The 15,424-nt window shown below is 44.6% G+C and overlaps 1 protein-coding gene across 1 annotated transcript in view; it reads right to left on the reverse strand.

Annotated features, from left to right (window-relative positions):
- The window catches only part of LOC311107273 (glycine receptor subunit alphaZ1-like), a gene marked incomplete at both ends in the record, with an annotated part of 96,141 nt that overhangs the window by 71,951 nt on the left and 8,766 nt on the right, over positions 1-15,424 (reverse strand). The window contains 2 exons of the mRNA XM_084149753.1: positions 2,065-2,288; positions 12,320-12,387. Of these exons, the coding sequence (XP_084005879.1) occupies positions 2,065-2,288; positions 12,320-12,387 (292 nt within the window). The remainder of the gene's footprint in view (positions 1-2,064; positions 2,289-12,319; positions 12,388-15,424) is intronic.

The following is a 15,424-nucleotide window of genomic DNA, read 5'->3' on the forward strand; positions in this document are numbered from 1 at the left end:
AAAGCACAGTATTAGAGTAGCAGGGTAACATATTGTTCTAAAGCACAGTATTAGAGTAGCAGGGTAATATATTGTTCTAAAGCACAGTATTAGAGTAGCAGGGTAACATATTGTTCTAAAGCACAGTATTAGAGTAGCAGGGTAACATATTGTTATAACTGCTGCTATATGTCCTGTCATGATGGCCTGTAATATAAAAGGTTACATTACACACCTCAGGCGTTCTTCCCCTCATGACAAACAGCTTCCTGCTAATCATGCATGCAGACCTCATCCCCAAACGGACTGGCTGCATCTCCATGTTGTCGTTCATACCGTGAGTATTGAAAAACATCTATAAAAGCAGCAGCCATTAATGCTTCTACCTAGACGGCTGCAAACGCCTTCCTTTTATCTTGAGATAGGTAGGTGAGGAGCAGGTCTATTGGTCGCATTGCAACATCACAGTTTCACGACAAATGTTATTTATAAGGTTTCTTTTTTCAATCAGAAAATACACCGAGGCAGGTTCTCTTTAGCGCGGGGTCAGGTGAGATCAAAGCGATCTAAAGGGTTCATTTAATAATAATAATAATAATAATAATAACAATAATAATAATATTGATGGTGTCAAGGTAAGAAATGAGAAGGCCTCTTCTCACTGCCTTCACATAGCTGTTTATAAGGATCAAATTCCCCTCTGTCTGTCCAAGGGTTCAATACTAGGCTTGATAACAGATCAAATACACTGCAAAGATGCTCGCATTTAAAGTATATCACTTTTGTTGTTTTGTGGATGTTAATATATGTTTTGTTTCCACCATAAGCAATATAGAGGCGAATCAGAAATCATCTGTCAGCCATAGGCTAGCACTGGATAGACATTAATCTGTCAGCCATAGACCTAGCACCCGATAGACATTCATCTGTCAGCCATAGACCTAGCACCCGATAGACATTCATCTGTCAGCCATAGACCTAGCACCAGATAGACATTAATCTGTCAGTCATAGATCTAGCACCAGATAGACATTCATCTGTCAGCCATAGACCTAGCACTGGATAGACATTCATCGGTCAGCCGTAGACCTAACACCAGATAGACATTAATCTGTCAGCCATAGACCTAGCACCAGATAGACATTCATTTGTCAGCCATAGACCTAGCACCAGATAGACATTCATCTGTCAGCCATAGGCCTAGCACTGGATAGACATTCATCTGTCAGCCGTAGACCTAACACCAGATAGACATTAATCTGTCAGCCATAGACCTAGCACCAGATAGACATTCATTTGTCAGCCATAGACCTAGCACCAGATAGACATTCATCTGTCAGCCATAGGCCTAGCACCAGATAGACATTCATCTGTCAGCCATAGACCTAGCACCCGATATACATTCATCTGTCAGCCATAGACCTAGCACCAGATAGACATGAATCTGTCAGTCATAGATCTAGCACCAGATAGACATTCATCTGTCAGCCATAGACCTAGCACTGGATAGACATTCATCTGTCAGCCATAGACCTAGCACCAGATAGACATTAATATGTCAGCCATAGACCTAGCACCCAATAGACATTCATCTGTCAGCCATAGACCTAGCACCAGATAGACATTCATCTGTCAGCCATAGGCCTAGCACCCAATATACATTCATCTGTCAGCCATAGACCTAGCACCAGATAGACATTCATCTGTCAGCCATAGACCTAGCACCAGATAGACATTCATCTGTCAGCCATAGACCTAGCACCAGATAGACATTAATCTGTCAGCCATAGACCTAGCACCCAATAGACATTCATCTGTCAGCCATAGACCTAGCACCAGATAGACATTCATCTGTCAGCCATAGACCTAGCACCAGATAGACATTCATCTGTCAGCCATTGACCTAGCACCCAATAGACATTAATCTGTCAGCCATAGACCTAGCACCCAATAGACATTCATCTGTCAGCCATAGACCTAGCACCAGATAGACATTCATTTGTCAGCCATAGACCTAGCACCCGATAGACATTCTGAGAAACTAACAAGAAAAGGGGAAGACACAACAAGAAAAGAATAGCATACCGAATACTATACAATACGTTCCCATTTTTTGAAATCCTTAGTAGCTTGTTGTCAGTCGTAACCTCATGGAAATTGGCGCCTTTTTCGTTGGCGAAGAACAAATCAGGTTTCCAGATGGAGTCCAACATAGATGGGTCCAGGTCGAGAGAGTCGTCGGGGTATTCGCTATAGGCCAGCCTGGGGTCGTTCCACTGCTGTCTCAGGAAGATATTCACTCTGTAGTCCTGGGGAGAGAACAGGTAAATGTCAATCAGTGCATCAGAGAAAGGCCAAGCTATGTCAGTGCATTGGATAGCCATGACTCAGGGCAAGGTTTGATTGATTGATTGGTTGATTGGTTGGTTGGTTGGTTGGTTGATTGGTTGATTGGTTGATTGGTTGATTGGTTGATTGATTGGTTGATTGATTTGGTTGTTTGTTTGATTGTTTAATTTAATCATTGATTTCTGGGTTAAATGATTGCACAAGACATGGGGATTGGTTTCCAATTCTTTCAACCTAAAAAAAACCTATGCATTTTTATTGAATAAAGCTTAGTTAAACTAAAGATTCTATAGACGTTATTGGGCTTTCCAGGTGTAGATTGTATCTGCAAATCAGGCATGTCTGAGTAGCAGCAGCATTCTGAAGCCAGGGGATAAATAATGGTCCTGGTGTTTCATAGTGTAAATGTCCATTAGAAAACCCTTAAATAGAGCCTTGCCCTATAGCCACGACAGTCAACTGTAATTGTCAATTATTCTAGAGAACGGGCGTGCTGTTATATCATCCCATAACCACCATTAAGCTGTCTAGGCTGTAATGTGGCGAGGAATGGCATATCAGTCTACTGAGGGGACAGCAGGTGACCTTTCCAATGGCAATCAGCCACGACATTAGAAGGACATTTTCTAATAATTATCTCACAACACACAGATAGACCTGTTTTGTTATTAGGGAATTTTGTTTGAAAATAAAAATGAGTTTTTACGGAAAAAAAGGAAAAAGAAAATGGAGAGACTAGTCTGACTATGATTACATAATGAGGTCTAGTCTGACTATGATTACAGAATGAGGTCTAGTCTGACTATGATTACAGAATGAGGTCTAGTCTGACTATGATTACATGATGAGGTCTAGTCTGACTATGATTACAGAATGAGATCTAGTCTGACTATGATTACAGAATGAGATCTAGTCTGACTATGATTACAGAATGAGGTCTAGTCTGACTATGATTACAGAATGAGATCTAGTCTGACTATGATTACAGAATGAGGTCTAGTCTGACTATGATTACAGAATGAGGTCTAGTCTGACTATGATTACAGAATGAGGTCTAGTCTAACTATGATTACAGAATGAGGGCTAGTCTGACTTTGACTACAGAATGAGGTCTAGTCTGACTATGATTACAGAATGAGGTCTAGTCTGACAATGATTGCTGAATGAGGTCTAGTCTGACTATGATTACAGAATGAGGTCTAGTCTAACTATGATTACAGAATGAGGGCTAGTCTGACTTTGATTACAGAATGAGGTCTAGTCTAACTATGATTACAGAATGAGGGCTAGTCTGACTTTGACTACAGAATGAGGTCTAGTCTGACTATGATTACAGAATGAGGTCTAGTCTGACTATGATTACAGAATGAGGTCTAGTCTGACTATGATTACAGAATGAGGTCTAGTCTGACTATGATTACAGAATGAAGTCTAGTCTGACTATGATTACAGAATGAGGTCTAGTCTGACTATGATTACAGAATGAGGTCTAGTCTGACAATGATTGCTGAATGAGGTCTAGTCTGACTATGATTACAGAATGAGGTCTAGACTGACTATGATCACAGAATGAGGTCTAGACTGACTATGATCACAGAATGAGGTCTAGTCTGACTATGATTACAGAATGAGGTCTAGACTGACTATGATCACAGAATGAGGTCTAGTCTGAATTTGTTTACAGAATGAAGTCTAGTCTGACTATGATCACAGAATGAGGTCTAGTCTGACTATGATTACAGAATGAGGTCTAGACTGACTATGATTACAGAATGAAGTCTAGTCTGACTATGATCACAGAATGAGGTCTAGTCTGAATATGATTGATTACATAATGAGATCTAGTCTGACTATAATTGATTCCATAATGAGGTCTAGTCTGACTATAATTGATTACATAATGAGGTCTAGTCTGACTATGATTACAGAATGAGGTCTAGTCTGACTATAATTGATTACATAATGAGGTCTAGTCTGACTATGATTACAGAATGAGGTCTAGTCTGACTATGATTACATAATGAGGTCTAGTCGAACTATGATTGATTACATAATGAGGTCTAGTCTGACTATGATTACAGAATGAGGTGATTGCCTACGGAGCTGTGAGGGGAACGGCACCTCCGTACCTTCAGGCTCTGATCAGTCCCTACACCCAAACGAGGGCATTGCGTTCATCCACCTCTGGCCTGCTGGCCCCCCTACCTCTGCGGAAGCACAGTTCCCGCTCAGCCCAGTCAAAACTGTTCGCTGCTCAGGCACCCCAATGGTGGAACAAGCTCCCTCACGATGCCAGGACAGCGGAGTCACTCACCACCTTCTGGAGACACTTGAAACCCCACCTCTTTAAGGAATACCTGGGATAGGATAAAGTAATCCTTCTACCCCCCCTTACCCCACCCCACCCCCCCAAAAAAAGAAGAGAAAAAAAAGAAAAAAGAAAATATATATATACATATTGTAAAGTGGTTATCCCACTGGCTATAAGGTGAATGCACCAATTTGTAAGTCGCTCTGGATAAGAGCGTCTGCTAAATGACGTAAATGTAAATGTAGTCTGACTATGATTACAGAATGAAGTCTAATCTGACTATGATTACAGAATGAGGTCTAGTCCGACTATGATTACAAAATGAGGTCTAGTCCGACTATGATTACAAAATGAGGTCTTCATAAACCTTTTCATTATTTAAAATAGAAGAAATCTAGATTCTAAACACAAAGGTGGAATATGAAAATATCACCCCAACAAAGGATAAAATATAAGAATTCAGAGTCTAGGCTTTTTTAAGATGATCTTCCAGGGCAGTTAGATAATATCTCACACATTATGACAACACATCTGCTGTTCTTCATTAGCAGAGAGAAGTGACTGACTCACTGATACATCTACAGGGTCCAAAAGGGTTCCAAAGGGTTCTTTGGCTGTCCCAATAGCAGAACCCTTTTTGGTTCTAGGTAAAACCGTTTTGGTTCCAGGTAGAACCATTTTGTGTTCCATGTAAAACCCTCGATGGAAAGGGTTCTACATGGAACCCAAAACGGTTCTACATGGAAGCAAAAGGGTTCTATTTGGAACCAACAAGGGTTCTTAAAAGGGTTCTCCAATGGGGACAACCGAATAAACTTTTTAGGTTCTAGATAGCACCTTTTTTTCTAAAAGTGAAGAGACCATGGGAGTTGAGCAACTACAGACACATGCAGCAGCCATTGGACCAGGTCTATGTCTGCGTTCCAAATGGCACCCTATTCCCTATTTAGTGCACTACTTTGACCAGGGCCCTATGAGGGTGCCATTTGGGATTAAATCTATCTATCATCTAACTCAGTAGTCTTGCAGACTGGGAAACACTGCTAGTTTACCACAGGGGCATCCACTAGGCCTTGGTTGTTGCCAACATAGAAATATAATTACTAGAATGGGAAATCCCCTGTTCAAGACAATGTTCAGTGATGGGAGAATGGGCGGCCATATTGAGTAATTCCATTTCTATGGTTGCCACCACTACCTTACAACAATGACTGATTCGACTGTTTGTTACTATCAACTCCTTACTATTGCACATTATAAGTGATATCAAGTAAGATATAAATAAAATAGTCATCAATGTCAAATCCCACCGCTGCCACCAAATGTAAACGTATTTAATGTGTGTGATTGAAAAAATGGATCCTTAACATAGTGTGACCAACTGGGTTCAAACACGGGTCTCCTACACGTCAAAAGAGGATCAGGTCAACAACACAACACTGCAGGTCTCAGGCATGACTGGTTCTAACCCAACCTCTGTTACAACAGTTATGAACCATGGAGTATAGTGTTGGATTAGAAAGCATAGAGTTGTCTCACACATTCATCCACCAGCAACAGCAGAAGATATGGTGGAACTCACTCTCCCAGACATGTTGGGTGTGATTTCTCTCAGCTAACTGATTTACCACAACAGCCTAGCACCCAATCCTTAATGCCATTCAAGCCGAAGGCCAAATGCACTCCCTCTCTTAGTCCTGACTGTGACATATTTGAAAAGTTTAAGTTTTGGCTATGCAGTCTCATGATGACTCTGGTCAGCATGGAGCAACAGCCAACCAGCTCCACCAACTCCCTGTAACAAACAGTCTCTGGTCTGCATGGAGCTCCACCAACTCCCTGTAACAAACAGTCTCTGGTCTGCATGGAGCTCCACCAACTCCCTGTAACAAACAGTCTCTGGTAGCATGGAGCTCCACCAACTCCCTGTAACAAACAGTCTCTGGTCTGCATGGAGCTCCACCAACTCCCTGTAACAAACAGTCTCTGGTCTGCATGGAGCTCCACCAACTCCCTGTAACAAACAGTCTCTGGTCTGCATGGAGCTCCACCAACTCCCTGTAACAAACAGTCTCTGGTCTGCATGGAGCTCCACCAACTCCCTGTAACAAACAGTCTCTGGTCTGCATGGAGCTCCACCAACTCCCTGTAACAAACAAACGTCAGGACTTTTGGATTTATGCGTTCACTCTCTCGCCTCTGGAAAAGGGAAAATGAAAGAGCAGTAGGCTAGGAATGAGTCCCAAATTGCACCCTATTCCCTACATAGTGCACTACTTTTGCTCAGAGCCCCCTGAGACCTGGTCAAAGAATAGGTTGCCATTTGGGACTCAGGCTAGGAGAGCTAACTAAATAGCTTCTGGCTTTTCCCCTGGGCGTTGTAGTTTTAAAGCCGGGTAAACAATTAGACAGTGGTGGGTCACAGAGGACCTCAGGTTCCTATTGTGGACCAGGAGCCAGGTGCGTCCCAAATGGCACCCTTATCCCTACATAGTGCACTACTTTTGACCAGGGCCCACTACGCAGGGAATAGGGTGCTATTTGCGACGCAGCCTCAGTCGGATCATTACTGCATGAAACATTGTTCTCAGCAGCCCTATAAGCACTAAAGATTTATTGATGTCATTCTCTTTAGTTTCACCTCACCCCATCCCTTAATCCATTTATTTCTCGACTAGTGTTTGAACATTTTCAGTGTGAATGAGAGAGAGACAGAAATACAGAGAGAGCGAGAGAGAGCGAGAGAGAGACATAGAGACAGCACGAGAGAGAGACAGAGGGAGAGAGAGAGAGAGAGAGAGAGAGAGAGAGAGAGAGAGAGAGAGAGAGAGAGAGAGAGAGAGAGAGAGCGAGACTAGGACTCGGAGGAAAGGCGTTCGGATCAATTCCACTGATTGTGGAGTGTAGAGAGAGAAAAATAGTGGAATATCTTGCATTTGTTCTGCATGAGGAGGCTGTGCAGTCTGCAGCAGTTTTAGTTGCAGCTCTACTGATGCGTCTCACCCAGGTAGACTTGACATGGAGACTAAAAACTAGGGCCTGGGCCATCCCAACCCATCCCAGCCCATCCCAGCCCATTCCATCCCATCCCCTCCCAGTCCATCCCAACCTATCCCAGCCCATTCTGTTACATCCCAACCCATCCCATCCCATCCCAACCTATCCCAGCCCATTCTGTTACATCCCAACCCATCCCATCCCATCCCAGCCTATCCCAGCCCATTCTGTTACATCCCAACCCATCCCATCCCAGCCCATTCCATCCCAACCCATCCCAGCTCATCCCAGCCCATTACGTTCCGTCCCAACCCATCTCAACCCATCCCAGCCCATTCCATCCCAACCCATCCCAGCCCATTCCGTTCCGTCCCAACCCATCCCAGCCCATCTCAACCCAGCCCATCCCAGCCCATCTCAACCCAGCCCATCCCAGCCCTTCCCAACCCAACCCATCCAAACCCATCTCAACCATCCCATCCCATTCCATCCCAACCCATCCCAACCATCCCAGCCCATCCCAACCCAGCCCAGCCCAGCCCAGCCCTTCCCAACCCAGCCCAGCCCAGCCCATCCCATCCCATCCCATCCCATCCTATCCCATCCCATTCCATCCCATCCCAGCCCAGTCCATCCCAACCCATTCCAGCTCATCCAATCAATCAATCAATCAATTTTATTTTATATAGCCCTTCTTACATCAGCTAATATCTCGAAGTGCTGTACAGAAACCCAGCCTAAAACCCCAAACAGCTAGTAATGCAGGTGTAGAAGCACGGTGGCTAGGAAAAACTCCCTAGAAAGGCGAAAACCTAGGAAGAAACCTAGAGAGGAACCAGGCTATGAGGGGTGGCCAGTCCTCTTCTGCCTGTGCCGGGTGAAGATTATAACAGAACCATGCCAAGATGTTCAAAAATGTTCATAAGTGACAAGCATGGTCAAATAATAATCAGGAATAAATCTCAGTTGGCTTTTCATAGCCGATCATTAAGAGTTGAAAACAGCAGGTCTGGGACAGGTAGGGGTTCCATAACCGCAGGCAGAACAGTTGAAACTGGAATAGCAGCAAGGCCAGGCGGACTGGGGACAGCAAGGAGTCACCACGGCCGGTAGTCCCGACGTATGGTCCTAGGGCTCAGGTCTCTCAGTTGGCTTTTCATAGCCGATCATTAAGAGTTGAAAACAGCAGGTCTGGGACAGGTAGGGGTTTCGTAACCGCAGGCAGAACAGTTGAAACTGGAATAGCAGCAAGGCCAGGCGGACTGGGGACAGCAAGGTGTCATCATGCCCGGTAGTCCTGACGTATGGTCCTAGGGCTCAGGTTCTCAGAGAGAAAGAGAGAACGAGAGAATTAGAGAGAGCATACTTAAATTCACACAGGACACTGGATAAGACAGGAGAAGTACTCCAGGTATAACCAACTAACCCCAGCCCCCCGACACATAAACTACTGCAGCATAAATACTGGAGGCTGAGACAGGAGCGGTCCGGAGACACTGTGGCCCCATCCGAAGAAACCCCTGGACAGGGCCAAACAGGAAGGATATAACCCCACCCACTCTGCCAAAGCACAGCCCCCGCACCACTAGAGGGATATCCTCAACCACCAACTTACAATCCTGAGACAAGGCCGAGTATAGCCCACAGAGGTCTCCACCACAGCACAAACCAAGGGGGGGCGCCAACCCAGACAGGAAGATCACGTCAGTAACTCAACCCACTCAAGTGACGCACCCCTCCCAGGGACGGCATGAAAGAGCACCAGCAAGCCAGTGACTCAGCCCCTGCAACAGGGTTAGAGGCAGAGAACCCCAGTGGAGAGGGGAACCGGCCCGGCAGAGACAGCAAGGGCTGTTCGTTGCTCCAGAGCCTTTCCGTTCACCTTCACACTCCTGGGCCAGACTACACTCAATCATATGACCTACTGAAGAGATAAGTCTTCAGTAAAGACTTAAAGGTTGAGACCGAGTCTGCGTCTCTCACATGGGTAGGCAGACTGTTCCATAAAAATGGAGATCTATAGGAGAAAGCCCTGCCTCCCGCTGTTTGCTTAGAAATTCTAGGGACAATTAGGAGGCCTGCGTCTTGTGACCGTAGCGTACGTATTGGTATGTACGGCAGGACCAACTCGGAAAGATAGGTAGGAGCAAGCCCATGTAACGCTTTATAGGTTAACAGTAAAACCTTGAAATCAGCCCTTGCCTTAACAGGAAGCCAGTGTAGGGAAGCTAGCACTGGAGTAATATGATCAAATTTCTTGGTTCTAGTCAGGATTCTAGCAGCCGTATTTAGCACTAACTGAAGTTTATTTAGTGCTTTATCCGGGTAGCCGGAAAATAGAGCCCAGCTCATTCCAACCCATCCCAGTCCATCCCAGCCCTTCTCATCCCAACCCATCCCAGCCCATCCCAGCCCTTCCCATCCCAACCCATCCCATCCCATCCCATCCAATCCCAGCCCTTCCCATCCCAACCCATCCCAGCCTATCCCAGCCCAGCCCATCCCATCCCATCCAATCCCAGCCCATCACAGCCCATCCCAGCTCATTCCAGCCCATCCCAGCCCATCCCAGCCTATCCCAGACTAGCCCAGCCAATCCCAGCCCATCCCATTCTATCCCAGCCCATTCCATCCCAACCCATCCCCTTCCATTCCATCCATGCCCTTCCCAGCCTATCCCATCCCATTCCATCCCATTCCATCCCATTCCATCCCATTCCATCCCAACCCATCCCATTCCATTCCATCCCATCCTTGCCCTTCCCAGCCTATCCCAGCATATCCCAGCCTATCCCATCCCATTCCATCCCATTCCATCCCATTCCATCCCATCCCAGCCCAACCCAGTCTATCCCAGCCCATTCCATTCCATCCCAGCCCTTCCCAACCCAGCCTATCCCAGTCCATCCCATCCATCCCAGCCCATCCCAGCCCATCCCAGCGTATCCCAGCTCAGCTAATCCCATCCCAACCCATCCCAGCCGGTCCCAGAGCATCCCATCCAATCCCAGCCCATCACAGCCCATCCCATCCCAGCTCATCCCAGCCCATCCCAGCCCATCCCATCCATCCCAGCCCATTCCATCCCATTTCATCCCATTCCATCCCATTCCATTCCATTCCATTCCATCCCAGCCCAACCCAGTCTATCCCAGCCCATCCCATCCCAGCCCATCCATCCCATCCCAGCCCATCCCAGCGTATCCCAGCCCAGCCCATCCCAACCCATCCCTGCCCATCCCATCCAATCCCAGCCAATCCCAGACCATCCTAGCCCTTCCCAGCCCATTCCATCCCATCCCTTCCCAGGCTATCCCAGCCTATTCCATCCCAGCCCATCCCATTTCATCCCAGCCCATTCCATCCCATTCTATCCCAACCCATCCCATTCCATTCCATCCCAGCCTATCCCATCCCATCCCATTTCATCCCAACCCATCCCATCCCATTCCATCCCAGCCCATCCCAACCCATCCCATTCCATCCCAGCCCATTCCATCCCAACACATCCCATTCCATCCCATTCCATCCCAACCCAGTCCATCCCAACCCATCCCATCCCAACCCATCCCATCCCATCCCAACCCATCCCATCCCATCCCAACCCAGCCCATTCCAACCAATCCCATTCCATCCCAACCCATCCCATTCATCCCATCCCATCCCATCCCATCCCATTCATTCCATCCCATTGCTTTATTTTCTCTCCCTGCTCTGTGCTCTCCAGGAACCTTCAATATGCTGTCATTATGGTCGACAATAAGGTAGGAATGAGGTAGGAAGGATCTGTCATCAGGGCTTGTTTGAATTTCATACTATGTAACTGAGTGCCTCCATATCAATAGAAAGCCATCCTATTATTTATATGACTGCCACAGTCCTTGACTGTATTTGATTTGTGTACAGACAGCGATTTCCAGCAGAGCACACATTGATCTGCTACCTGCTATCCCACTGGGCAAGCACTGGTTGAATCAACGTTGGTTGAACCAACGTGAAATAGATGTTGAATTGACGTCTGTGTCCAGTGGGTGGGGTCTGTTTCTATGTTGTTGTCCCGTCCTTCAAATAACACATATTTCACCACTCCACAGTGAGCTAGCACCCTATATCATAACTCTACTATCTGTCTCCATGTTGGTCTACGGTCCTTCTGTCTCCATGTTGGTCTACGGTCCTTCAAACAACATATATTTCATCTATATGTCTTTTGCTAGAGATCCAAGACCTCTAGGTCTACTATCTTGATAAATAATCGGCAACAACTGATGATTTTATAATATAAACTACCTAATAGATTTGTATTCTTTCCTAAATGAGTTTGAATGATGCCCCCTTGAAGACATGAATACATCGGAACAGTAGATATGAAACCCCTGTGTGAACTGAGTTTTGAGTAGAGAGGAAGTTCAATGAGGCAGATAAATATTATTCTAAATATTCAGGCGAGGAGGCACTGCTTGTAATTCCAGAAGAAAACGTTGGCACACTGCATATTAAGGCCATCATTATTTCAATTCAATCACAATCTTAAAGGCATAGTTATGCAAGACAAAATACTGTTGAAAATAAAAATGCTTCAGTGTATCCTCACATTAACTTCAAAATATCAATATCAAAAGAAAGAAATGTACTTATGTTGAAGGGTATTTACATTGAAAAGGTAAACATATTTGGACTTACCATTGTTGTTTCAGCAATGGACCCAAAACTGTTAATAAAAATGTTGCATGTTACGTTTACAGGGGGACCTGTGAAAGAATGAAAAATAAATCATTTTATTTTCTTATTACAGAACTGTGAAACAAAAACCCCTCCTTGCCGACAGAAAACGTACTGAAAACACAGTCCTTCCTCCTTTATTATACTGAAAACACAGTCCTTCCTCCTTTATTATACTGAAAACACAGTCCTTCCTCCTTTATTACACTGAAAACACAGTCCTTCCTCCTTTATTACACTGAAAACACAGTCCTTCCTCCTTTATTATACTGAAAACACAGTCCTTCCTCCTTTATTACACTGAAAACACAGTCCTTCCTCCTTTATTACACTGAAAACACAGTCCTTCCTCCTTTATTATACTGAAAACACAGTCCTTCCTCCTTTATTACACTGAAAACACAGTCCTTCCTCCTTTATTACACTGAAAACACAGTCCTTCCTCCTTTATTACACTGAAAACACAGTCCTTCCTCCTTTATTACACTGAAAACACAGTACTTCCTCCTTTATTACACTGAAAACACAGTCCTTCCTCCTTTATTACACTGAAAACACAGTCCTTCCTCCTTTATTACACTGAAAACACAGTCCTTCCTCCTTTATTACACTGAAAACACAGTCCTTCCTCCTTTATTACACTGAAAACACAGTCCTTCCTCCTTTATTACACTGAAAACACAGTACTTCCTCCTTTATTACACTGAAAACACAGTCCTTCCTCCTTTATTACACTGAAAACACAGTCCTTCCTCCTTTATTACACTGAAAACACAGTCCTTCCTCCTTTATTACACTGAAAACACAGTCCTTCCTCCTTTATTACACTGAAAACACAGTCCTTCCTCCTTTATTACACTGAAAACACAGTCCTTCCTCCTTTATTACACTGAAAACACAGTACTTCCTCCTTTATTACACTGAAAACACAGTCCTTCCTCCTTTATTACACTGAAAACACAGTCCTTCGTCCTTTATTACACTGAAAACACAGTCCTTCCTCCTTTATTACACTGAAAACACAGTCCTTCGTCCTTTATTACACTGAAAACACAGTTCTTCCTCCTTTATTATACTGAAAACACAGTCCTTCCTCCTTCCTCCTTTAATACACTGAAAAAAGAGACACAAAATGGATTGTGTTAAGTAGTATATTTGTGGAACACATAATATTAATATAACATAATAACAAATGCTATTTAGCAGACACTGTTATCTAAAGTGACTTACAGTCTTTACGTACGGGTGGTCCTGGGAATCTACCAACTGAGTTACAGAGGACCACAACGAAATTTCCCATAAACCTGTGTAAAACCGTACACAGAGGTACTGTAATATCACTTTGTAAACACACAACGCTCCATGTTGACTGAGAGATTCTGAGAATGTCCCCCAGAAAACGATAAGATCCTCAGAGACACTCCAAGGTTGTTTCCAGACAACAGTGTCAAGGTTATAACAAACACCACAGGGTTGAAGTGTGTCCATTGAAGGCCGTATTACCTGCTTGTACAAAAAAAAAAAAAAAAGTGATTACCCAGTGGCCGGTGACAAGAGTTGACTTTCAATGGGCTCAGGGAGAAAGGACAGCAACAGGAACAAGTCTAGCGCCCATCCATCCCCTCAGGAAATGACAGATTTTGACTTTGAACGGTAAATCATATTACTCACCAATTCCAGGAAAAGCCCTCCTCATCACCGGTACCTTCTACATAAAGCCGGAAAGCCAATCATTTTGATCAATTAAAGGCTTCTACTTATTGATGACATGTCAGGTTTATATAACAAAAAACATTACAACATTTTAACTTGATCGTACAGTACATCAGATTTGTGGGTCACGAAGGTACGGTCATATATACGGTACAGGCTAAGTGCACATAGTCTCATGTCATAGCAGGACTACATTCCCTGAACATTTAAGGTCACATCCTGCACATTTTAACAAAAAACTACCTCCATGTTTAAGGTTTCTAGCTCCTTCTAATACAGATGCCTGGCGGCTACAATGAACTGAAGGCTCTGAATTATTTTGATGGCCAATTATTGTCCCTGTCACTGTCTCACAGCTTCTGCACTGAGGAAGTAGAGAGCACACACACACACACACACACACACACACACACACACACACACACACACATACACACACACACACACACACACATACACACACACACACACACACACACACACACACACACACACACACACACACACACACACACACACACACACACACACACACACACACACACACACACACACACACACACACACACACACACACACACACACACACATACACACACACACACACACACACATACACACACACACACACACACACACACACACACATACACACACACACACACACACACACACACACACACACACACAAACTTAGTTCTTCGTTAACCTATCAAATACAACCACAGGAAATAATCATCACATTTTAACCCGGAGCAAATATCTTATTTCTGAGGTACATCATCTAATTAAATGAATATCAATACAGTAATCACAGAATAACAAGGACAAAATAAGTAATCAAGAAAAAATAAAATAACTCTGGAAATCTTCCAAATAATTTGAAGTCTACCTTAATAGCATGAATGCTCGTGACAAAAGTAGGCCTATAATCAACAATCAGCGTATACATTTATGATTCCACAAAAAAAACGTTATAACATTTAAAACAGCATCTTCTTTAATGGTTTCTGACAAACTAACTTCCGACAATGCCACTCGGCCATATTAAGGTCTTTCTTTTCAGGGCTGCAGAGGAGGAGGGAAGAGGAGGTGGAAAGAGGAGGAGGGAAGAGGAGGTGGAAAGAGGAGGATGGGAAGAGGAGGTGGAAAGAGGAGGATGGGAAGAGGAGGTGGAAAGAGGAGGAGGGAAGAGGGGGAAGAGGGAAGAGGAGGTGGAAAGAGAGGGAGGGAAGAGTAGGAAGAGGGAAGAGGAGGTGGAAAGAGGAGGAGGGAAGAGAGGAGGAAAAAGGAGGAGGAAAGAGGAGGAGGAAAGAGGAGGAGGGGGAAAGAGGAGGAGGGAAGAGGAGGAGG

Source organism: Coregonus lavaretus (genome assembly GCF_964263955.1).
Source record: "Coregonus lavaretus genome assembly, chromosome: 32".
Classification (NCBI taxonomy): domain Eukaryota; kingdom Metazoa; phylum Chordata; class Actinopteri; order Salmoniformes; family Salmonidae; genus Coregonus; species Coregonus lavaretus.